Source organism: Ricinus communis, chromosome 5 (assembly GCF_019578655.1).
Source record: "Ricinus communis isolate WT05 ecotype wild-type chromosome 5, ASM1957865v1, whole genome shotgun sequence".
NCBI classification, from domain to species: domain Eukaryota; kingdom Viridiplantae; phylum Streptophyta; class Magnoliopsida; order Malpighiales; family Euphorbiaceae; genus Ricinus; species Ricinus communis.
Window position 1 is genome coordinate 9,086,619 of NC_063260.1, and position 26,454 is coordinate 9,113,072.

Consider the following 26,454-nt stretch of genomic DNA (forward strand, 5'->3'; position numbering starts at 1 on the left):
CACTCTAGACTTCTTCCACATGATGTTCATGCTGTTGGCTCAAACCTCTTCCATTAGCTAGGACCTTGCTTTTTAGATATCTTGATGTATAGTTATGAGGAGTAATATTTTCACCAAGAGGATGCTAAGTGGTTCTTTAGCGACTGTCTGTGCTGCAAATCAATTATGAGACTTGAAATGTGGCTCCTTTGAATTCTTGTTCCAGTTATTAGATTCCTTAATCCATTTTTTCCACTCGCCAGACTCTTGAGAATGTTTAGGTCGCCATTGTGGATAACAAACTAGCTTGAAATAAATTTCCTTTTTATGACCATCCTTTTTGCAGTAATTAAATGTCTAAAAGGATCTTTATTCTTTTTGTTTATGCTAAATATATATTTATGCTCCTAAACTTGTATTAATTGGTCAGTTTAACACTTTAACTTTTAATTTAACCTAACAAACATTTAAATTTTATTTTATTTAATATCTAAACACCTTCAACTTTCAATTTAACCTAACATATACTTAAACTTTATGTTCTGGTAATATTTAAACACTTTTGTGTTTATATATATAGACGTATTGAATAAAAATACAAATAAAAAAATGTTAAAGTATCACAAAAAAGCAGCTCATGTATTTGTTAGGTTAAATTGAAAGTTAAAGTGTTAAATTAACTAAATGGTCAAAGTTTAGGATTATAATAAATATGCATTTGGCATTTTGTTTTTATTTCCGACTTCTTTCATAAATTCCTTCTTATAAGGTTGTGACCTGACCAACATTGTTGAATTCTCTCCTAAATCAAGTATTAAAGTGCTCAACCTTCAGAATCATAAAGCAGCTGAGAGCTTCATTCATGGCTGAACGTGAAGCCTTGAAAAATATTAGACATCGAAATCTTGTGAAGGTGCTCACTGCATGTTCTGGCATTGATTATTAACACAGTGATCTCAAGGCTCTAGTTTATGAGTTCATGGTTAATGGAAGCCTGGAAAACTGGCTGCATCTAGCGATTGCAGCATATGGAGATCATGTGGTAAACCAAGAAGTTAAATCTTATTCAAAGATTAAACGTTTCCATTGATATTGCTTTTGCACTTGAAAATCTCCATTATCATTGTTAAATTACAATTGTTCATTGTGACTTGAAGCACATCAATGTTCTTCTTGATGGTGAATTACCGGCCATGTTAATGACTTTGGGCTAGGGAAATTCCTTTTGAAGGACATCAACAATCGTTCTGCCAATAATTCAAGCTCTGTTGGATTGAGAGGCACTATTGGTTGTGCTATGTTCATGTAAAATAGGCTGTGCCAGAGGGCTGGCTACTTACTAAATACGCTCTGTGCCATTAGGCTACTAGTCCAGTAATCAAGTGTGTCCTTCGTAGTGTGCACGAGATCAGGAGTTCAACTCCTTAAATAGGTTCTGTTGGATTATCTTCTTAATCGGATTTCACAATGTCTAATGTTTAAATTGCAGAATAGGGACTAGGAGGTGGGATTTCGACATTTGATGATGTTTATAGCTATGGGATTCTCTTATTGTAGATGCTCACAGGGAAGAGGCCTAGTAGTAAGGACTGGAACCTTCATCAATTTGCTAAGTCAGCTCCGCCAGAGGGAGTGATAGAAATTTGAGATCCAATACTCCTTCGGAAAAAAAAAGGCGATGCAGAGACGAACATAAAGAATACTCGAAATCGAAATGGAAGCAAAATGGAGGAATGCTTCCTTTCCATCAGTGGATTGGAGTGGCTTGTTCTGCTAAATTTCCAGGAGAGCGAATGAACATAAGTGATGTTGCCTCAAAGCTAAATTCTATCAGAAACAAGCTTCTCAGAACTTGAGTCAACCAGGTAGTTCCTTTGTAATTGATTGATCATCTGTTTTAGTATCTTCCACCTCAACAAAAGAAAAACAAATGTTTTCCATGAAATCTCTAAATCTTTTTTTTTTTTCCTGTCGAAGGGGCATTACAGGAGGTTGAATAACTTATCCTCAAGCTGCCAGTTGATTCAGTGGTCAAGAAAATGATGCTGAATAGGAATCTTGTATTTTTCTTTCTTTTTATTAGTGCACTGTTTGTCCTGTCTCGTTGCGCTTATATCTGAAACAATGATAGTATCTTTAATAGTGTATCAGGATTTTGGGTTGTTAACTGTCAAGAAACCTATTATTTGTTGATGCAGATAGTAAAATTCCAGGAACAGAGCGATTAGAACTTGCTATTTGTCCTTACAGGCTGCAGTGGTTGAGGATCAAGATCTAAAGCAACTTCCCATCTGTCCCTGACAATCTAACTTCTACTGCAACCTTTATCCTCTCAGAAATCACCTCTGTTAACATTTCATTGATTTTCCTCCTGCTTTTCCTAGCCAATATGAAGTTTTCATAACCTATAATTTCTTGCTGGGGAAAGAAATCCTCAATCAGATTTCTTTATTGATTTTGTGTTTTAGTCCGAAATCTGGAATTAGGATTTTAATTCAACAATTTTGGTTCATATGTTATTTATAAGAGAATTTTGATAGGATATTTTTTTGTTTGAAATACCAACTTAGAAATATAAGAATAACTATTATCCACAACCGAAAGATTGTTACGAATTTTTTGTTCTTCAGTTACCAGAAGATTGATTTGCATTGATTATAAATTAAACAATTAATCCATATACTAATCTTAGATATAATAATTAATTTCAGAATAGATAGTTGGTTCTTATTTAACTAAAAACAGGATTGTGGATCTAATTAAACAGTCTGAAAGATTTAAATATCAAATTGACCTCATCCAGTGTGAAAAGATGTTTGTCATCCTTTTCAACGCTCTCATTATCCAGCAGAATTCAAGTCAATATATTATTATAATATTGATGTTTATGTACTTAGCCATGCATGCTACCACGAAAACAATCTTAAATTAAAAACTGAACACGCCAACCATAGTAGACTTCAGCACTTTCCGCTGTCCAAGTTTATTTGGCACTTGCCAAGTTGCAGCCTGACACTTTCTGATAGCTTGGGAAGTTACATTTTCTAATTACATGTTTGTCACAGGGCATCAGTTTGTATTGTAAACCAGACATGCTTTCACAGCCACTTTGCATTAATGGACTTTCTTCTCCACATTTATCTCCTATTGAAATTAGTTTTCTTTTCTTTTTATTAATAAGTGACTATATAACAAGTACCTACATTTAAGAAAAAAAAATATATATATATATATCTAATACTTTCCCACATCTGCAAAAGTGGAGTTTGTTTTGTTTTGTTTTTATTTTTCATATCTTCTTGCATGTAACTTTTGATTTGATTATAAGTATTTTTAATTTATAAAATTTAAAGTAAATTTTTTTATTAAAAGATATTTATATACATAAAAATTTGACTAACACTGAATTAAATTCATGCAATAATAATTCAATCAAGAATATAATTGATAATATAGAAGATAAGATGAAAAAGCTTTGTTAATTTATTAACTAATATATTTATTACATTCATATAAATTTATATATAAAATATAACTAATATATTATTTTCAGAATTAAAAATTATTATCTAGAAAAATGACTTATTAATTAGCATATTAACTATATGCTATCTTTATGATTAGAATCAGTTCAGAAATGTTATACATATGAACAAGCAATACATCTGAAGTATAAACTGCGATGTCTTCGTATAAAAGTCAAATTTGCATATATCAGTATTCTATTAAATACAATGGAAATACAGAATATTAAACAAGTGGCCTGATCAATCCTAGCCGCTATACTTTACTATTATGGCAGAACATGGAAAGGGTAAGATTTGCCTATGCAACGCGGCTTGTTCATCTATATCAACTCAGCACCACCTACTACAGTTCAAAACTTGAACCTCCACTTCTAAATCCAGCAAGAAACTTAACCAGCAGAGAGATTGATAAAAAAAAAATCTGCCGAAATGCCTTACTCATTGTTTTCAAGCCAAGCTACTGTTTCCCTCATTTCTTTCTTTGGCATCCTTTGTTTGTCTACCTCAGGAGAGGCACATGGAAACGAGACTGATAAACTAGCCCTTCTCAGTTTCAAAGCTCAAATAACTGATGATCCACTTGAGCTTTTGCAGTCATGGAATGCTACGTCTCATTTCTGTGACTGGCGTGGTGTTACATGTGGTAATCGCCATCAGCGAGTTGTCAAGTTAGAGCTATATTCCTTGAAGCTTTCGGGTTCTCTACCACATCATATAGGAAATTTGAGCTTTTTAAGAGTATTAGATCTTCATAATAATAGCCTGAGCGGAGAAATCCCTTCAGAAATTGGATATCTGCGTAGACTACAAGTACTAAATCTGCGCAATAACTCTATTGTTGGCAAAATACCTGCCAATATCTCTAGTTGCTCTAGTCTTCTTCATTTCAATGTGGGGGGGAACAGACTGATGGGAGATATCCCAAGTGCACTTGGAAAATTGTCGAAGCTTGTATTCTTTGGTGTTGATCGCAACACACTGACAGGAAGTATCCCTTCTTCTTTTGGGAACTTGTCATCTCTTCAGGTGTTGGCTATACATGTAAATAAAATGAATGGGAACATTCCTGATGAGCTTGGCAGGTTGACAAATGTCTTAGATTTTATCGTGCATACCAATAATTTTTCTGGAGCTATTCCACCTCCAATATTTAATCTTTCTTCTCTTGTGCGTATGGACCTGAGCGTAAACAACTTTCGAGGGAATCTTCCATCCAACATGGGCATCAGTCTTCCTAACCTTCAATTTTTCTCCGTACTAATGAACTACGAATTTACAGGGCCTATTCCAATTTCAATATCCAATGCTTCCAATTTGCTATATTTTAACCTTGCTGGAAACAAATTTACAGGAGAAGTACCCACCTTGGAAAACTTGCACGAACTTGAGGCTTTGTCCCTCACCTCAAATCATCTTGGAAGTGCAGGTACCAATGACTTAAGCTTTCTCTGTACATTGACAAATGGCACCAATTTCCGCCGCTTGGCAATAAATTTGAACAACTTTGGCGGTGATTTACCTGGATGCATCGGCAACTTCTCAACTAGACTTCGACTATTGTCAATGTCTGATAACATGATATCTGGAAGCATGCCAGCTGAGATTGGTAATCTTGTTAGTCTAGACGTTTTTGACATGGGGAATAATCAATTCTCAGGTAGCCTCCCTCCCAGTATTACAAAGCTCCAGCAACTAAAGGTATTATATTTACAGGCAAATAAATTTTCAGGGGAGATACCTCATTATTTAGGTAATTTAACATTGCTGACGGAATTGATGTTAAATGACAACAGTTTTCGTGGTATGATCCCCTTAAGCTTGGGTAGATGCCAAAATTTGTTATTGCTTGATCTCGCCAATAATAATTTGAATGGCAGTATACCTCCAGAACTTTTCGATCTATCTTCCTTGTCAGCTTATCTTCGCTTGTCACACAATCATTTGGTTGGTGCTCTTTCTGAAAAGGTTCAGAATTTGAACAACCTTGGTGTGTTATATGTTGATCATAATTTTCTATCTGGGGAAATCCCAAGCAGTCTCGGAAGTTGTATCAGATTGGAAAGATTAAACATGCGAGACAATTCCTTCAAAGGATCCATTCCTTCATCTCTGAGTGCACTGAGGGGTCTTCAAGTTGTTGATCTTTCTCACAATAATTTATCTGGCCAAATTCCTGAATTCTTGGGTAGTTTTCCTTTTCTGCAAAGTTTAAATTTATCTTTCAATGACTTTGAAGGCTTAGTGCCAACAGAAGGAGTTTTCAAGAATGCAAGTTCTACCTCAGTTATGGGAAACAACAAGCTCTGTGGAGGCGTAAGTGATTTCCATTTGCTTGCCTGCAACATCAGAAGTTCTACGAATAGAAGATTAAAGCTTAAAGCAATAATTGCTTCTGTTGCAGTTCTTTTGGGAGCACTTTTGATGTTATCTTTCCTATTGATTCTTAGATCAAGAAAGAAAAGTCAGGCACCTGCATTATCTTCAGAAATTCCACTTCTGAGAGTGTCTTACCAAAATCTTCATGATGCCACAAAAGGCTTCTCCTCTTCGAACTTAATCAATGTTGGTGGCTTTGGATCAGTATATCAAGGAGTTCTTGGTGAAAGTGGACAACTCGTTGCTGTTAAGGTGCTTAACGTGCAGCATCAAACAGCAGCTAAGAGCTTCATGGTTGAATGTGAAGTCTTGAAAAGCATAAGACACCGAAATCTTGTGAAGGTGCTAACAGCATGTTCAAGTATTGATTATCAAGGGAATGATTTCAAGGCGCTGGTTTATGAATTCATGGTTAATGGGAGCCTAGAAGAGTGGTTGCATCCTGTTGTAGTAGATGGAAGTGATGAGCCACCAAAGAAGTTAGATCTTCTTCAAAGACTAAACATTGCCATTGATATTGCTTCTGCACTGGAGTATCTCCAAAATCATTGTGAAACTACAATAGTTCACTGTGACCTGAAGCCGAGCAACGTTCTTCTTGATGCTGAACTGACTGGGCATGTCAGTGACTTTGGGATAGCAAAATTCCTTCTAAAGGACAACAATAATCGTTCTACCAATCTTTCAAGCTCCGTTCAATTAAGAGGAACTATTGGTTATGCTCCTCCAGGTAACTTAATAATTTTCTCTTCCATGTGTATTTCTCTGATCAAATTATAGTTGATTTTCCTTGAGCATAATATCCAATTCTTCTGATATGTACAAATTATGCAGAATATGGAATGGGAGGTCAGGTGTCAATATTTGGTGACATATATAGCTATGGAATTCTCTTATTGGAGATGTTCACAGGGAAGAGGCCTACTAATGACATGTTTAAAGAGGGTTTAAATCTTCACAAATTTGCCAAATCGGCTTTGCCAGATGGAGTGGCTGAGATTTTAGATCCAGTATTGCTTCAGGAAAGCGGTGAAATAGATTCCAGAAGCATAAGAACAAAGAAGATTATGGATTGTTTGATTTCAATCGTTGATATTGGAGTTAGTTGTTCTGCTGAATTGCCAGGAGATCGGGTGTGCACAAGTGATGTTGCCTTGAAGCTCTCTTCTATCAGAAGCAAGCTTCTGTAAGGTGCAGGCATACAGGTAAATCTTGTCAATGTACTCGCGCAACCAGGATATAAGCATATGTGATTTAATTACGTTGATCTTTAAAGTTTCGGTGCAATACATGCAAGCTCAAAATCTTGATGCACAAGGTTTTTGATAAATTAATTTCTTCTGTTGAAGGTGGACGGAGTTGAGGACCAATCCTGAAATTGCTAGTTGGTTGGCTTGTCAAGCGTACAATCCTGCAGCATAGAGTTTGTTGTGTCTAGTTGCATTAATACTTGATTTTCTGGCTGTATCTTCCACTTTAAATCTCTTGTAGGCCACGAAAGTTAAATATAAGTGCAGTATATCAATGATTCTTTGCAAGTTATGGTACATACAGTCATATGCTGGGATCAGCACTGTTCTCATAGAATCCTTTGTTTGAAATTTCTTTTGCTGATAAATAAAATCAACTGGCATAAACATGTCTTGTGATCTGTTTCGGATCAGATATTTGTAATTGCAACTTTTTCCATATGATAAAACTATTCAACCATAAAATGAAACAGGCTATTCTAAGTGACTTTCTAGAAAAAACAAACTACAGAACTAAATGACTGATAGCCTACTGATCAGTTGGCAACTCATGGCGGCAAAGTGGACAGAAGTGGCTGACCTGCAGCCACGTGAGGATGCAATCCTGATGATAAAAAATGGGAGCATGGTAGCCGAATTATCTCCGGCCCAACCTCAATCTCTTCCATACACACCGTGCATGAGGTGGGTGGTGTAAGATTTTCAAGAAACACGAATCTTTCCAATGCATCAACAGATGATTTGGTAGCAGGATTTGTTTGCCTTCCTCTAAATTCATCCTCATTGGTTCGTAGAGCTTCTTCGATGTCCAACAACATAAGATAGACGTCATAATCATGCTTAAACCAACTTGGAATTCTCATTTCAACAACAATCCAAGCAGAGTAACCAGTGGCATGCTTAAAACTAGCCTCAGATGCAATTTTTTCCACAATCTCAGAATGGACTGTTTCTGGGATTCCCATCGCGGTCATGGTTTGACATTGCAGTGTCTTAGCTACTTTACGGATGATTGGTGATTCCCCAGCAGGCACCCAAATAGATACATGATTCACCAAACGGCAAGTTTCCGGTAGGATCAACCGTGGACCATGACTCGGCACATAGAGCCCGCAGACATTGTAGTGTCGAAAAGTCACTCTAATAGCTGCTGGTTCCAAGTGTTGATCACTGGACTGTATCTGCCTCTCCGATATACCTTTCACACTATATCCTATTTCTTCAGCCATAACTAAATTCGGAATATCGGGCTAGAAGAAACTGATTTATGTATATGATAGCTTAGAGAATGTAATAATCCTAATTAGAAAAGGAATAGTATTAACTATTAAAATCCTTTTCCAGTTCAAAAAAAGAAAAAAATTGAAATCCTTTTTCCTAATTGGAATTATGAAACCGTTCAGGATGCAAACCGACAAAAGGAACTTGCCTATTTTCTAGCTACACCTTGCTTGCCATTGACAACAGGAAGTATCCGTTTAATACAAAATTATTTCTGTAAAACTCCCAAAAGAAAAGGGAAAAAAATTGAAAAGAAAAGGCCCTTGAATGATCTGAATGATGTTTCATTGAAGAAACTACCTATTCTTTCATCCATTTAACAAAGTTCTTGAAGTTTTGGTAAGAGCTACCACTACTTTCTTTGACACTGTTTATCACAATTTCTTTGAGATCCAAAGCTCTTGTTTTAAATTCCCCAGTTCTCAATAGCTTCTCCAATTTATTCACGACTTCTCCTCGCGTGATCATTCCATTCTGATCTCTGTTAAGTCCTAATCCAGTCTTCCAAATATCACAGATGTAGCTCTGGTTAAGGAACTGGTCAGCAAAGTAAGGCCAGCACAAGAAAGGGATTCCATTGCTTACACCTTCAGTGGTCGAGTTCCAACCACAATGGCTCACAAAACAAGCAACTGATGGATGAGCAAGAACTTTCTGTTGAGGTGCCCAGCTCACCATCTTACCGCGATTGCCTACTCTATCTTGAAATTCTTCGAGGAAGCCATCATTTTTCTCCTTACTTGTATCTGGTCTTACAACCCAAAGGAATGGCCTGTTAGAGAGTTCCAATCCTATAGCCAATTCTTGGAACTGGGTTGGATGAAAAATTGTTAAACTCCCGAATGCAACATAGATGACAGAATGTTGCGGTTGCTGATCAAGCCATTGCAGACAAGTTGAGTCTTCTGACCAGAAGTTTCCTACTGAATCCTCTTGTCTGTTGCTTGCTGAAATTGGGCCGATTGGAAGTATTTGTGGAGCCAAGTTAAACGCTTCAGGCTCAAGTTCATAAGTTGAGTTGCAGAGGAGCCAGTCTGTTAGCTTCATTGCTTTGTTGTTCTTGACCATTAATCCAAATATATTCTTTTGTGCTTCCTTGTTGCCAAGACAGGCCCACACAAATTTGGCAGTGTTCATGGCAGGCATTGCTGGTGAAAGCCTTATTATCTGCTCTTTTGTTGGGGTTCCTGGAAAGAAAATTCTCAATCACAGAATGCTATTACCAACTACTAAGGAAAGATCGCATCAACAGTTTCAACTTTTTTCCAACAAAAAATCTGGTAATAACTCACCATGCTCATCCATGATTCCCTCTTCAATCAGCTTGGGGATGCTAAATCCCAAAACCAACTGTGCAGCTGCTGCAGGACAGAAGGCGGCTCGCCGAATCCCCTTCTTTTCTGCAATTTCCAAAGCCCACCCAATACTCTGATCAGCAAGAACACAACTGATCTTATCACTGTCGGATGAATTGATTTCTTCAATAAGCTCTTCTACTTTTCCTGGCATGACCCGTAAGATTGCTTCAGATGACTTCCCTGGCTTGTTTCTATCCTCTGAAGATTGAAGTCCATCAGGAATTGAAACAAGATGTATTTGATTATCTAAATAATCATTTGATGCGGATGCATTCCTGATAAGCTGATGATTAGACTCTGAGTTCACAAATGTGATTCTGAATCCATTTCTGGCCAAGCATTGAGAGAGCACCATAAGAGGAATGATATGGCCTTGCGCCGGATATGGTATGACTAAGATATGCGGGTTGCCCATCAATCCAGCTGATCTTTTGGTGCTGCAGAGTGATAAATTAGAAATGTTTACATATAGCTTTTGAACTTGAACTTCATGTCAGTCCTATAAACAGCTTGGCAGGAAATGGCTAATACCTTGGAGCTTGGAAATTGTATCCTTGCTGTTTGATGTTTATGGAATCTTGAAATTGGAATAATATACAGTTATACATATATATTCAACACTTGTTTCTCTTACTTTAATTTATTACTCTTAAAATTTGGTATAGGTTTTATTTATTTATTTTTTAAACTGTTGTTTCTGTCATTTTGCTCTTGTTGTATCAGTGTTGTTAAGGTACTATCATGGTGCAGTTAAGTATGTTTCTTTTTTGGAGTTTTTGTACTTCTATTTTACTTCAATAATTATGATATGATATTGCTAAACAAACTCTGTTGGGAAGATACAAATTAAAAATATAAGTCGCAGATCAGCAAAAACATAATTAAAGAACAAATTGGAGGAGAGCTCCACATCAATTTAGTCTTGCATTATGTTGGAATAATTGTATCTGGTGGACCATGTTTTGATAATATCAATTAAAAATATGGAAGACATTGATAATAAGAAAATGAAAAAATAAAAATAAAAAATTGTCCGTCGCCTATTTAGGAAAAGCTAATCAAACGCCTATCTTTTATCTCAAATTGCACCTTAAGCTTTTCTAGAAGAACTTAATTAATTTTAAATTTATAACATCATTAAATCTTCTATTAGTGGTGGACCTATTTAAAATATAAATTAATGATGCTATCCCACATTAAAAATAAGAAAGTCGTGTTTAGCGGCAAATCTAAGAACACTATTAAAAAGAAGCTGTTTTTAGCGACGGATAAAACACAAAAATCCATTGATATTGCTATTGCTATGGGATGCTTTAGCGATAGATTCTTTTTTGTTCGTTGCTAATTTAGCGATGGCTTTTTGTTTAGTGGCGAATAGTTCATTGCTAACTTAGGGACTAGAGTTGTTTATTAGCGACGGATTGACTCTTTTATGAAGATCTTCTCTAATTTTAGCAATAGATTATCAATGAATTTTTTAAAAATATAAATTGGCAATGGATTGTTTGTCGTTGTTAATTCATTGCTAATCCATCGCTAAAATCTTAATTCTTATAAAAAAATGCTTTCATTTAGATTAATTATTATATTTTTATTTTTAATATAGTGTCTATTAATTTTTTAATAAATTAACTGTCATTATCTTTTTATTTGAATTAATGTTGTTGTCCAAATAATATTTTAGATAATAATAATAATAATACTAATAATAATAATAATAAAGAAAGAGGAAGAAATAATTTACAATATATATATAAAAGTATGAATGTAAAAATTTTTGAACTGGCTAAAATTTATTATAATTCTATATGTAATATAACCCTTATTAATTCTATGCTAATTCTATATGTAATTAATTTAATTTTTTAATTCTAATAAAATTCATTAATGATTAATTTTAATTCTATAATAATTAATTAGTGATTAATCTAATTCAATCCTAATCCTATCTTAATATCATATACATCCCTAATCCTATAAGAAATTGATGAATATATATATATATATATATATATATATATATATATATAGGATTAAAAACATGACTGTTGCTTTCCAATTAGCTGTTTTTGCATTAATGGTTACTTCATCAATCCTAAAATCTCCAAGATCTTTTTTTGCTTTGGAAAAAAAATGGTTACCATGAATATTTTTTAATTTTTTTGAAAAAAAGAAGATAATGCCTTCTATATACTCAATTAATCCGAAGTTATGGTATGGGATGAGTGTCCCGTGGATGTACAAATGAAACAATTTTCTTCTATATATATATTATATATAATGGAGATCAAATAAGTTAATAAAAAATTTAAAAAATTGAAGACAAGAAATCAAAAAATATATAATACTCTTAATTTTATTTTATTGATATATTAATTTATGAAATCATTGTTATTATAATATTTTATTAGTTTATTTAAAGTCTAGGTATTAATTAAATTATAAAGTATATAATAACACAAAAGTTCTTACTATACAATAAAAAATACTCATAAAATAGTTAAATATTTTTAATAAATATCATATCATACACTAATTTATTAAATATTTTTATATTATGACTTTTATAATAATAATTTATGCCTCTAATGTGCGTGAAAAACAATACTAATAATAATAATATAATTCATAATAAATAATATTAAAAAATAATGGAATGGCGATAAAGAAGAAATAATAATAATAATAATAATAATAATAATAAAAGAGAAAAATAAAATAAAAAGAAGAGGAGAGAAGAAGAAAGAATAGAGAGAAATAAAAAATCTAAAGGAAAATAGAAATTATAAAGAAGAGAAACAAGAGAAAAAGTAGAAAAAAGAAAAACAAGATAAAAATGAATAGAGAGAAAAATTTAAGATAAAAAAATTAAAAAGATAAAAAATAAATAAATTAATGTCTTATAAATGCAATTTTAATCCTAAGCTTTAGCGTCTTATAAATACACTGAAAAAGGTCGGGTTACAAAAAAATAAAAGTCGAGCGTGTCAATTGCCAATTTTAAAAATTGTGCTACAAACTGGTTGAACCAATTTTTTCTTTCTGATTTAGCAAATTCGATTTGGTTCAATCACAAATTCAATTATTTTAATAATAAACTAAATTGAATACAGTTACCGACCGATCCAGTTTGGTTTTTAAATAATTTTTTTTCTTTTATGTGTTAAAATCTATATATCTTAGCTTATATTTTTTGAAGAATGCTAACATCACTCTTTTTTTAACTCTCTTAGAAAATTGCTCTCTTATTGATTCATTTTATCCAATTTCTCAATTTAATAAGTTGCTATCTATTTAACAAATTAAACTAATTTCATATTTTTTATTTTAATAAATAAAAATAAAATAAATTTATTTACTAACAATTAATTTTTAAAATATTTTATTATATAGGGGGAGCAATGTCAAAGAATATATAAACAAGCTGTGGAGGGTGGAGTTATAAAAGCAGTCACTTTTCGTAGGCCACACAGACAAGTGAGTAGTTGCATTAATATTCACTTAATGATTTATTATATATCCATAAAGTACGGTGACAATCCAGAATGGGCAGATATTGAAGATAATATAAGACTGTAACCAACAATTAAGACAAACTGAGGTGGAAAATTTGAGTATGTAATGTCCAAAACTAAATAGTGTTGCTGTTGCCATACAGGAAATTATGAATCCTTTTCATTTTATTTTTAGGTAAAGACTCTTAGATGGCTGCCAACTTCACCATGCAGACATCTATTAAACAGAGAAGAAAAGTCATTCTTTGCTACCCTTTAGTATATATAACTCAAAGCTCCACACATGAAATTCAGGATTTCCTTTTCTTCCTTTTTTGGGGGTTCTAGATCTCTCTTTCTCTCTATAAAGAATCGAAAGAGAAAATGGGCAGGAGGTCACATGTTATAGTAATACCATATCCAGCTCAAGGGAATGTTAACCCCTTGATGCATTTGTCTCAAAGAATAGCCAGTCTTGGATTCAAAGTAACATTTATCCATACAGATTTCAATCACAAGAGGGTAGTTAGTGCAATGGCTGAAATCAATGGCGACCCTTTAGGTTCTACCGTTAATTTGGTCTCAATCCCAGATGGGATGGGTCCTGAAGGTGATAGAAATGATCTTGGCAAGTTATGTGAGGCAATCTTGAGCACCATGCCCAAAAAGCTTGAGGAGCTCATACAAAATATCAACAAGACCAATGAAGGTGATGATGATGCCATCAATTGTATTATTGCTGATGGACATGTGGGGTGGGCAAGGGAAGTTGCAGAGAAAATGGGGATTAAATTAGCAGTGGTTTGGCCTGCATCAGCTGCCTCGTTTTCCTTGGGAGCAAACATTCCTAAGCTTATTGACGATGGATGTATTAATGCTGATGGTAAGCTCTTTCTTTATAGTTATTTGGTCACAGAAAAATATAAAATTATACCTATGCTTTTATCCAAGTTTAGATTTGCTCGTCTTAAGTTATGTACTTTGTGCATCTAATCTAGCTATGAATTTCTTTTTATTTCTTTGAAGTGGAAAACTGAAAACTCTAATGTTAAAATCTTAAAATCTTTCTCATCTAAGTACCGATCAGATTAATCCCTGTTGATGAAAACATGTATTCTTTTTCCAAATATACTAGTTCCAGAACTTGTTAGTACGCATATTTGATAATACTTATTTCAACAGCTAGCTTGATGTCACAATGCTGGATAGAACACTTGCCCTTCAGCACAATCTGAAAACAGTATCTAACAACTGTGCCATTCCAGGATTCTCAGCCAAGAAACAGATGATTCAACTGTCTCCGGGCATCCCCACCTTTGACACAGGAAACTTCCCGTGGAATTTAATTGGCGACTCAAATGCACAGAGAGCTATTTTCAAATACATCAAAAGAGTCGTTGAAGAATCACAATTGGCAGAATGGCAATTGTGCAATTCAACTTATGAGCTTGAGCCTGACGCATTTTCCTTGACAGAAAAGCTCCTGCCAATTGGCCCCTTGTTGTCAAATTACAATACTGGAACTTCAGGAGCTCAGTTCTGGCAAGAGGACTCTTCTTGCTTGGAATGGCTCGATCAACAACCATCCCGATCAGTGATATATGTAGCTTTTGGCAGCTTCACAGTTTTTGATCAAACCCAATTTGAAGAACTAGCTCTTGGACTTCAACTCACTAACAAGCCCTTTCTTTGGGTGGCTCGTCCAGGAATGACCACCCAAGAATCGATCAAAGAGTGCCCGGGTCAATTGCAGAGCAGGAATGGGAGAATTGTGAGTTGGGTACCACAGCAGAAGGTCCTAAGCCATCCTGCAATTACTTGTTTTGTTAGCCATTGTGGATGGAACTCTACCATGGAAGGAGTGAGTAATGGGGTGCCCTTCTTGTGCTGGCCTTACTTTGGTGATCAGTGTCTTAACAAAGACTACATCTGTGGTATCTGGAAAGTTGGTTTGGGATTTGAGAGGGATGAAAATGGAATCATAAGGAAGGAGGAAGTTAAGGGAAAGGTGGAGCGATTGCTTGGTGATAAAAGTATAAGAGAAAGGTCCTTAAAGCTGAAGGAAACAATTAGAGACACCATTGGAGAAGGTGGCCAGTCCTCAACAAATTTTATCAATTTCATCAATTGGTTGGGAGCATAAGGGATACACATTTTAAATCTTGCTTTGTATTAACCTACTTTCTATGAAAAGTTAAGGTTTTAGAGAGTGAATCCCAAGGAATTTGCATTTTAATGTGTTTTGCTACCAAACTAATAATCTAGAAACTTGTATCATTTTTGGCGGTCACTGTAGTTAATGAGGTCTAAATAGAAAAGGTAAGATAAAATTAGGGGTGTGCCCGGTTCTGCTATTTAAACCGTTAATTGACCGTTTGTTTTCAACTTTTTATTTTTCATTTTTTAATCAAAAATCAAACTAAAATATTCGGTTAATCGTTGGTTTGGCTAATCGAAACAATCAGTTTTTCAATTACGATTTTTAGTTAACTAAAATATTAAGAAAAAAATAAAATAAGAGAAGAAAAAATGAGTTCGGTAACGTAAGAAATTGTTTATAAGATATTTCTATTTTTAAATAATACATGTAAAATGTAAATATTGAAGAAAATATTTTTAAAAATTTATATTTATTCATAGCACAAATATAAAAATAAGTAAGCATTAATAATAAAAATATAACAGGTAAGTTTGATTAATCATCAAATTTTTTTAAGTTAAAAATAAAACTAATTTTATTAAATAATAAAATTAGAATCAAACCGACTAATTTACTTAATCAATTTTATTTACCAAATGCATAAAGATAATTTATATTATATTTATATTATAAATATTTATTTAAATTAATTAGTGAATATGATTTTCATTAATGACAAATATCCATTAATAAATTAATAAATATTATACTTATAAATAATAAATATTTATATCAATCATAAAAAATTTCAATATCTATCTTAAAAATAATAAAAGCTTTACAACCTTAATAGCAAGAGAGTGCTTAGCGTCATGCATGAAAGTAATGATCATGACATAAGTTCAATCCCCAGATGGAATGGGCCCTGATGATGACAAAATGAGATTGGAAAATTAGGCGAGGCAAGCCATGCCTAAAAAGCTTGAGGAGCTCCTGAACCAGAAATTGGACAGCGATGAGGATGCCATCAATGTATTGTAGGGGTGGGCATGAGAAGTTGGAGGCTGCGATTTGCCTGCATCTGCTGCCTTGTTTCTTTTGATAGCTAACGTTCCTAAGCTGATTGATGATGGTAAGTTCTTAATTCCCCTTAGATTTGATTGCAAGAAAATATTATAATACATGCATATGCAATTTTGCAACTAAAATAAAAATACTATTACTTAGAGTTAGTTTGACTAAAAAAAAAAACTTGAATAATAATTACAAATAGTAAATTACTAGCTTAAATGTATATTTAAAATTAAAATTTAAGATTTTAGTTAAATTAAAAAAATTATTATCATTTCATTTATATAATTTTAGATGAGATATGACTATATTATTTTTATAAATCACTTCTAGCTCTTATTACACGTGGAATATACCCTCTTCTCTAAGGATACAAACTATCTCAATATTTTTTATTTTTTTGTTTTCTTTAAAAAGAAAAAGAGGTAATCCCTATATTGGCTTGAAAATTCACAGAAAAATTTATATAAATTAACTACTGCGGAGTATATATATACTAAAGCGGAAATAGAGAGAAAATAAAATAAATAGCAATATAAAAGAAATTTAAATAAATAAACTTATTAAAAGATAAAAAGATTATTTCAATTTTTTTCAAATCAATTCTTTAAAATAGATATAACCAACCTCTCTCCCATTATTTTTTCTCAAATAAATATCAGATAAAGATCATCATAACCTTATAAAAAAAAACCATAACAATTTAGATAAACAAAATTATTAAAAAGTAAAAAAATATTATTTTAAAGGTAAATCCAATTTAAAAAGAGTTTTTTTTTTCTAATCAAATCTCCAAAAAAGTTTAATAAATTCCTCTTTTTCACTATTTTCTCTCAAATAAAAATGAGATAAAATCATTCATCACTAGAAAGATATTTTTGTTTTTCTTCTCATCATGATTGAGCTAATATATTATTCTATATGACTGATTTGTTGATTCTGCATGGATGAACAGGTACAGCAATTTTGTGTTTCTGTACCTAAATCTGTATTCATATTTTGATATTGTCTATGGAATTGGATTGTTGTATATTTTTTCAGATATAATTCTGCTGGAGCAATGGACACAGTATGTAATTACAATTCCTCAACGCAAAACAAACTTTAATTTCGGGACAAAGTAACACGAAAGCTGCCAGAAATACATGTTTCCCGAAATTCGTGGTCCCTGTATTATGTCATGAACGTTAATGATTTTTGGGTTTGTATTATTACAGGACGGACGAGCTTCTTCTCTTCTTTGTAGACTCCTGTTAGGTTTACCCTGTGCTACAATGTATTTCCTTCAATGTACTTTCACCATGGCAATCAATCTCAACGGTTGACTAATATCAATGTAATAACAATACAGGAGGAAACAGCCGTTTTGGTACTTTCACATACTTCCTCTTTTTTGTCTGTGCCCAAACCACCCCTGACAGCTCCTTCGCATCCGCAATTGCATCAGAATTTACAATTTTTTTTTACGACTACTTCTGATAATTATTTTAAAAAATAGGGTATTGCTCGAATTAAAAAAAATCTTTAATAAAAACTCTATTTCTTTAATAGATTTTAATTTATTATTGCCTGATAGATCGTTTTTTTGGTGATATCAAAAATCAATTGCTTATTAAAGAACTAAATTATAATATTCCTGAATTAAATATAAACATGGTAGCTTGATTATGTTATTATTAGTATCGTTGAATGCAATAGAAGAGAATTATTTTTTGTTTACGGATATCGAGGAACCGGCAAAACGTATTTATATGAAGTTATTATTTCAAAACTTATATCGGAAGGTAAAATTATTTTAGTAGTTGCTTCGTCTAGAATTTCGGCATTATTATTATCAGGTGGTAGAACAGCTCATTCTAAATTTAAAACACCAATTAATATAGATAAATTTTCTATATCTGAAATTAAAAAAGGGACTCAAATAGCAAGGTTAAAAGAAGAAACAAGTTTAATAATTTCATATGAGACTCCTATGAGTCATAAATATTATTTTGAAGCATTAGATATTTTATGCAAGATAGAAGAAGATAAATTAAATAACTTATTCGGCAGGAAAATTCTTTTACTATGCGGCGATTTTAGATAAATATTATTGATAGCTATTAATGGTAGCAAAAAAGATATTATAAATATGTCAATAACAAAATCTTATATAACACCCGGAATTTTTTTTTTATATATATTTAATAGTAAGTTTTTATTTAAGTTAATTTTAGCTTTATTTTTATTCAAGTAAACTATTTGAGAAATGATTATATTTTGGTTATTCAAATTGTTTTTTTTTTTTTCCAAATGCATATTTATATAAGTAAAAATTATATATTGAAAAATTTTGGAAGAAATTATAAAGGATGTTTTTATAAAAGAATTTTGGGAGAATTGGTATTATAATTGATTAATAGTATTAAATTTTAAGTTGGAAATTGATTATTTAATTTAATTGTGTGTAGGATTTAATTGGAGGATTATTTTGGAATAAGGATTAAAAGTATAATTTTATTTTTATGGGGTTTTAATGGAAATTTGTGAGTTTGGTATTTTCGTGAAATAAATATGTCAGTGGGTATTTTTGTAATTGTATATTTTCAATAATTCGGATTTGGCCCAAATTAAATAGTTAGGGGCTTAATTGAAAGGCTAAAAAGAAGTTTGGGGGTTAAATTGGAGTTCGCAGGGATGAAATTGTAAGTAATTAAGAAAGTTGAGGGACCAAATTGCAATAAGGAAAAGTTCAGGGGTCAAATGTCGATATTGAAGGGAAAGAAATCGGGGAAGAAGAAGGGAGGAAGAGAGATGTCGGGGGGAGAGAGAGAGGCCGGAGGAAGGAGCCGGGGCCGTCGTCCGGGCGCTGGCCGTCGGCGGCACGGCAAGTAGATGGTCAAGCTTCCTGCCGGCGTCGGTGGTCGGCCGATCTTGGTGCCAATCGACTCCTCTCGGCCTCTCAGCTTTGTTTTGGCGGTGTCAACAGTGGTGGCCGGGAAACGGAAGATCCGGTGGAGAGAGAAAATGGTGGCGGCTTTTGGGTTTTTTTCGAGATCCGGAGGATGGACGATCGGAGGACGTATCCCGACTCTCCTCACCAAGCTTCCGTGATGGCACTGGTTTCGTGGCGATCGGGCTTCGTTTGCGAATCGACGGTCGAGATCGTCCGCAAATCTCTCCCGGATGATCGGGTGTCGATCGGAAAATCGGAAGCGGGATCGCCATCGGCCGTTGGAGTTCGTTGGTGTGTTCGGATCGTCGATCGGACTCCCGGCCACGGAGGGCGAGTCGACCGAGTGTCTCGGTAATTTTCTTTGGCCGTTGATCTTAGAAATCCTTGATTTTAAATTTGTGTCTATTGGATTATATTGAGTATTTGATGATTTTTGTGAGTCAAAATATTTGTCTGTCGATTTGCCATAGTATTTTGTCTTTGTGTGAGGTCGGGAAATAGTGAAGTTTGGGGACCCGACTCTATTGTTTAAATCGTTAAGTATTTGAAGTGTTCTTCCCGGCAGTCCCTGGACCCGCTTTACGGGCGGTAATGTTCGTGTTGTAGGGGAGGTTCACGGATTTTCGGTAGAATTCTCCCGAGTCGAGATTCTAGGAGTCTAGACCTAGGATTAATGATGGATTGTCTCAGTATTGATAAATTGTTTTCCGTGATTAGATGATCTGTTCGGCTCGCTCCTACCGAGGCACCGAGCTAGGAGGTCGCCCAATCCCGAGTTAAAGTCATTTAATCTTTCGCGCTATTGCTAGTCCGATTTTAATATGCTATTTAGAATTTGTGCTTAATATGATTATTAGTATCGCAAAATAAATGATTTCACTTGATTATTAATATTTGAAATAATATAAATATTATTATTAGTATGTTATAATAAGACAAACGTTATTATTTTTCCTCTCACAAATTGCACGTTGTTTTATCTTAAATATTTAATCTTTATTTCGATATGTGTTGGATGAGTTCATCAGATAATGATATTTATTATATGTGATGATTGCGAATTGGAAAATGTGGCTTGTAGAACATGCCGTCTGATGGGTTACATCAGGACCGTGTGCACACCGGTAATGATCATGGACATGTAATAAGATTTTCATGGGTTTGCCCTGATCGAGCATGGCTCTCTGGGCTGATTTGTGTAAATTGCCGGAGGTAAGGTCCCTGGTCGAGCATTGCTCTCGGGGCGCCGGCTTATTTGGATACTTAAGTGACTAGACTGGAGGTAAGGTCCCTGGTCGAGCATTGCTCTCGGGGCGCCAATCTTATTGGATTAAGAGAGCCGAATGGCTACTAGATTTCTTATTTGGATACTTAAGTGACCGGAGGTAAGGTCCCCGGTCGAGCATTGCTCTCGGCCAGTCTTATTGGATTAAGAGAGCCGAATGGCTACTAGATTTCTTATTTAGATACTTAAGTGACCGGAGGTAAGGTCCCCGGTCGAGCATTGCTCTGGCCGCCTTATTGGATTAAGAGAGCCGAATGGCTACTAGATTTTGGGGTTTAGGGTTCTACCGAGCCACTCGTCCCGTAAAAGTAAATATATATTTTTATTTATTTATTTATTATGGTATTTGATTATAATGTGATTTGTATTTACGTGCATGGTTGATATTTTGATTCGAATGATTAATATTTTATGTGAAGGAAATAGTAGGGTATGATTATAGTATGATTTGAATAATCTATGTTTTCTGAGAAGAAGCAATAGTCCCTAGATTATTTGATTTTAACTCACTCTAGACCGGTCTCCATTTATGTTTTTTTCGGATTCGTGATCGTTAGTTCTCCCGCGACTCTTATTCAGTAACCCGACTCCTTCATCATCGGGTGATGTATTTGATTTGGTATGTAAATTGGTAAATCTTAGATTCTCTGCAGTAGTAATAGTAAATGTATCAGTTGTAAATTTTCTGAGCTTCTGGTCTCGCCTAGTTTTTCTGGCAAACCGAAGTATTTATGTAGAATGTAGCTATTAAGATAATTTTTGGTTTTAATAATATTAATTTGAGATGAGATTTGTTTAAATCAGTGAGTGTCAGACTTACTACGGGTTTCGGTGGCCTTAAGCCTACCCATTCCCTAGTGCCAGTCACCGGCCCACGGGTGGGGTCGTGACATCTTATTCATGGAATTTTTTCAAAGTGTATAAGTTAACTATTAATATGCAGCTATGTCAAATGTCGGTAATGCTAATAATGAACTTAGTGATTTTACAAAATTGATTTTATCAATTGGAGATGGAACAACACCAATACAAAAAAATAAAAATAATGATGATAAAAATAGATTAAATTTTAACGGTGTCCCACAACATGAATTAAGACTAAAAAAAATACCTTGACTATGCTGCTACGAAATATTGATCCTAGCCTCGGTTTATGCAATGGTACAAGATTACCGATAACTAATTTAGGTGCGAAAGTCGTTGAAGCTATTATAATAACTGGTCTGCATTCTGGCAAAAGAGTTTTTGTACCTTAAATTGTTCTTTTTTATGGTGAAAATAAGTTTTCATTTGTAGTAAAGAGAAGACAGTTCCGATAAAAAGTATTATATATTCTAATAACTATATATTTATCTTTCAGTCTGTTAGTAAAATTGTATTTATTATTTAAAATTTATTTGTTTATAGGGTGATAGAATGCAACGAAAAATACCAAATATTTTTCCGATGATTTTTAACAGCTACTAAAGGAAGGAAATGTCTATCATATATCTGGCTTTATAGTGATACCTGCGCAGACAAATTATAAAATAAGCAGTCATTCATTTTGCATTAGATTGCCTAGAAGCACCTTTATTAAAACTATTGAAGTTGCTGATTTGCTTTTCCCAATTTATTGTTTTGACTTTATCAATTGTGTTGAAATCAGAGCAAGGGGAGGGGACAGGACATTGCTCCTAAGTAATATGAATTTAGAAATACACAATTTTATTTAACGATAACTTTTTATTGGTTGTTATTTTACAGTTGTCTTAAGATAAATAATCTCAATTGGAAACGTTGAAGAGATGCATATTACAGGCAAAATTGCAAAAAGATGTCGCATTCAGATAAAGTGTTTAACGTAATTATATCTTAATATATATTCATTAATTTTATCTATTTTAATATTTTGTTAACATCAATTACATATCTATCACTATTTTTCATAGCAATGAGAAATTAGATATCACTTTTTAGGATAAAATGATAATTTAATTTTTCGAAGATAAAGTTTTTTAAGAGAAATCCAATGGACCTACAGTTATTATTTTCCTGTCAATGATAATAAAGAAATTCAATGGTCATTTGGTTAATATACATTTTCTGCTTATTTTATATTGAAAATAATATGTTTAATAAAATTTATTTTTTATTGATGCAGATATGATTTTCATTAACAATTCTTGGGCTACAAAATTTGTATTAATCTGGATATCTCTGATTTCAATGATTTTAGACTAAGGTAATCCCAGCATTATTGTGCCTTTTTCCATTGATGAGTTGCATTTGGATCTTTTTTCTGATGACACACCTGCCAAAAAATATGCACTAAGTAAATATTTAAAACTCATATATTAAGCAAAAATTTTAAAATCCTTTTAACAGTTTAAATTTATTTACTATACAACAGATACTAACTTACAAATATTTGACTCCCTTGATTTTCTTTAATTGTTGCTTTGCAGTATCCACATCAAGTTGAAGCTCACAGTACCGTCCTATCATTTCATCTATTTTGCATTATTTTGTGCCCTATTTAAACAACTTAGTTTTCATATTATGCCTAACTTTATTTGTAATGTAACCCTTTGCAAATACTTTACATTTTACGTTCTATCATAGTATTTAGACTAATTATACTATTTGATGCTTTAATTTATGTGTTATATTTTATTTTATCTTAATATATCTTTAGAATCTAAAAGATTCTCAGTTTTATTATTTTTAGATATTATTTATGTATAAAATAATAAGTCAAATATAAATAATTGTCTGGTATATATATATATATATTATTTCAATTTTTGGGATAGTTTGATTGGGGGCCCAAAAGAACTAATATTTCTTCCATCTAAACTCATATTATGGCCCAACCCAATTCAATTGCATGGCCAATCTAGAAAACTTATTATCTTGACCCAAGTCCACATTTATTACCCATTAAATATATTTGGTTAAAGTTAGAACATGTGTGATCATCATTGTTGATTTGGTTTCAATCATACCAAAATGGTCGCAGTTGGCGGACAAGAATGTCATCAAGGTCTCCTTTTTTATGTATAATTTTATATTATTAAATCTCTTATACTAATTCATGTAAGAATATATTATTTTTCTAATTAAAATTAATTTTATTATTAATTTATACATGTAGTCAACATATCAATTAATAAAATTAGAAAAAAAAGGAGAAATTTATAAAATCTTATTTGATCTTTGTATTGTGAATTATGTCATCTATAAAATCTTAATATATATACTTAATTTAATGGTTAGTCATGTTTTATGTATATACTTTTTTTTAAATAAAGAAGTGCAATTCCAGTTTCTCAAATTAAAAAAAATTAAAATCAAAATAATAGCAATACTTTTTATTGATTTATATAAAACTTTTAAAATAAGAAATGTAATTTAAGTTTTGAATTAAAAGGTACTTAATTATAATAATACTAGTGGATGCATACATGAGTAAGCTATTAATATTTTAGAAAAATTACAACGAGTTTATATACACATTTAAAATACACTAATCTTCTTTAAAAAAAAAGAAAAAAGAAAATTGGAGGGCTCTATTTCCCAAACCTAACTATTCATGTATTAATTAGAAGAACTAAAATATATATATATATATATATATATATATAGCATTGAATTTTTTTAATTTATATGTTTAAATTTTGACACATAAGATTTTTATTTTTACATATATACTTATATATTTTAACATATGAAATTCAAGTTCATATGTAATTTTATAATTTTTCTATTAATTTAATAATTTCTAATTAAATATTAACTCTAATTCTAAAAAATAATATATTAATTATATTTTAATTGTATTAACTAATAAATAGTTTTCTAATCAGATAATGATACTAATTCTATCTTAAAAAATAAGATATTAATTATGTTTTAATATTATATTAACTAATAAATTAGTTTTTTAATTAGACAACAATTGTAATTCTAGAAAATAACATCTTAACTCATATTTTTATTATTATATTCAATTTAGCTTGCTATTATTTTTTAAAATATTATAAATTAATGTTAAATATTGAAATTTTATTAGATTATAACTATTAACTTAATTTTATAATCAAAATAATAATAACGGTCGTGCAATGCACGGATAAGCGACTAGTATATATTAAATTTTTTAGACTTAAAATTTTTTTGACATGTATATTTAATTTTTGACAGATAGAATTTTTATTTTGACATTTATACTTATTTTGACACATGGGGTTCAAGCTTATGTGAAATTTTAAAGTTTTTTTTTTATTAATTTAATAATTAATAAGTTACATTCCTAATTAAACACTCATTCCAATCTTTTAATTCTTTTTATTAGTAAATAAAGCATGTCTTAGTCTCTCTTTTTATTTGTCCAAAAAAGAGTAAATCGATCCAAATTAACCAAGTTTTTTAGACTAAAACCACCCAAAAATATCAAAATGAGTTATTTGAACTTAGGGGCCAAAGTGAACCTTATTCCTGCTAAACTAGCCTGAAAAGCAATTTTTTACACAATCTCAAAATGGATAGTTTTTGGAATTTCGATGGCAGTCATGGTTTTGACATTATAATATTGTAGCTTAGCTAATTGAAAAATAAGTACAGAATACAACTATTGATAATAATAATAATAATAATAATTTTTTTTAGAAAAATAAATTAATAAATTTTAGTTATTAATGAGAGCATAATATTTATTTACTACTGCAAAAATAATTTATACATGAGTCGAGTTGGTAGATCATATTTTATATAATTTGGCATATGCATTATCAACCAGAATATAAATGACTGGAAGACTCATCATCTAATCAAAACTTAAAATTTCCATTAGTTGTATTTACTATTATTTTAATAATTATTTGATTGCAAATACTAATGCCCATCAAGAGTAAACTTATTTATAAATTATATTTCACATATCAATTATGTCCATATTGTAATATTTTCTGTGTTTTTTTGTTTATGTTTCCATGCAACCTAAGTTATAATTACTCCTACATTCTTACATTTTAATCCTTATATAATTCATACCAGATTAGAACAGTATCTATTCACAAAATTGGAATATTAAGGCAGATTAGAAGCAACTTTGATATGAAACTCTATTTCCAGCCCTAAGAATCTCATCTCCAGTCAACCGAAGTTTTCCAAATTCTTGGGGATCACAAGCAAAGTGCACCAGAAGTAGAAAATCCAAATGAAAAAAGAAAAAAGAAAAAAGAGAAGAACTTGAATCTAAGTAGAAGAAATTGCCTTTTCAGAGGAAGCAAAGAGATGATTTCTGGACCCGATTCCCATGAGGCGAAAAGCATGTGAATGTGATGGTGGAATCGTACAGGAATTAATAATATCAATAAATAATACAGGGCATTTTTATTAGAGATTATTAGATAATGTTTGCATGTCTGATTCTACTTTCAAGGATGTTTGCCTTTTTTGAAATCTCTTTCTATGGAACCTTCCACTACAACTCTTCCTGCTTATTCACAAAATTATACATGGGTCACAGTGGCATCTTGTTCTTTTCAGTCCAGGAATTATTCACTATTCTTGAATCTTTCATAACTCCTAATTCTGATTTCAAAACCTTTCTTTTTCACATTTTTGCAATAACAACATCATTATCAGTTTTTCAGTTTTCAGTTTTCAGTTTTGATTATGCTCTTCCAATGGTCTTAGCCTTTTACATGCTTAAACATGGGACGTAGATTGCATCTCTATAGAGTAATCAAAAAACATTATCTCTATCTGGTAA

At 32.2% G+C, this 26,454-nt stretch overlaps 4 protein-coding genes and 1 pseudogene across 4 annotated transcripts; 3 read left to right on the top strand and 2 right to left on the bottom strand.

Moving 5' to 3' along the window:
* The first annotated feature begins 616 nt into the window (after nt 1-616).
* LOC125369997 lies at nt 617-1,615 on the top strand (annotated as a pseudogene).
* A 2,184-nt stretch (nt 1,616-3,799) lies between these two features.
* Nucleotides 3,800-7,501, top strand: LOC8285068 (probable LRR receptor-like serine/threonine-protein kinase At3g47570). The gene is made up of 3 exons (XM_025158600.2): nt 3,800-6,612; nt 6,717-7,087; nt 7,232-7,501. Exons 1-2 carry the CDS (start codon nt 3,936-3,938, stop codon nt 7,070-7,072), a joined length of 3,033 nt encoding a protein of 1,010 aa, XP_025014368.2. The 5' UTR covers nt 3,800-3,935; the 3' UTR covers nt 7,073-7,087; nt 7,232-7,501.
* Nucleotides 7,502-7,586: 85 nt separating this feature from the next.
* Nucleotides 7,587-8,370, bottom strand: LOC8285069 (receptor homology region, transmembrane domain- and RING domain-containing protein 1). Its single transcript, XM_002526069.2, is given in 2 exon segments — nt 7,587-7,748; nt 7,750-8,370. Coding segments are annotated over 2 exon segments (699 nt in total). The 5' UTR covers nt 8,362-8,370; the 3' UTR covers nt 7,587-7,661.
* Nucleotides 8,371-8,476: 106 nt separating this feature from the next.
* LOC8285070 (UDP-glycosyltransferase 83A1) lies at nt 8,477-10,329 on the bottom strand. The gene is made up of 2 exons (XM_015723527.3): nt 9,706-10,329; nt 8,477-9,600 (listed from the first exon to the last, which is right to left on the bottom strand). Exons 1-2 carry the CDS (start codon nt 10,184-10,186, stop codon nt 8,714-8,716), a joined length of 1,368 nt encoding a protein of 455 aa, XP_015579013.2. The 5' UTR covers nt 10,187-10,329; the 3' UTR covers nt 8,477-8,713.
* A 3,116-nt stretch (nt 10,330-13,445) lies between these two features.
* LOC8285071 (UDP-glycosyltransferase 83A1) lies at nt 13,446-15,542 on the top strand. The gene is made up of 2 exons (XM_002526071.3): nt 13,446-14,148; nt 14,531-15,542. The coding sequence occupies exons 1-2, from the start codon at nt 13,650-13,652 to the stop codon at nt 15,406-15,408; spliced, it is 1,377 nt and encodes a 458-aa protein (XP_002526117.1). The 5' UTR covers nt 13,446-13,649; the 3' UTR covers nt 15,409-15,542.
* Nucleotides 15,543-26,454: the final 10,912 nt, after the last annotated feature.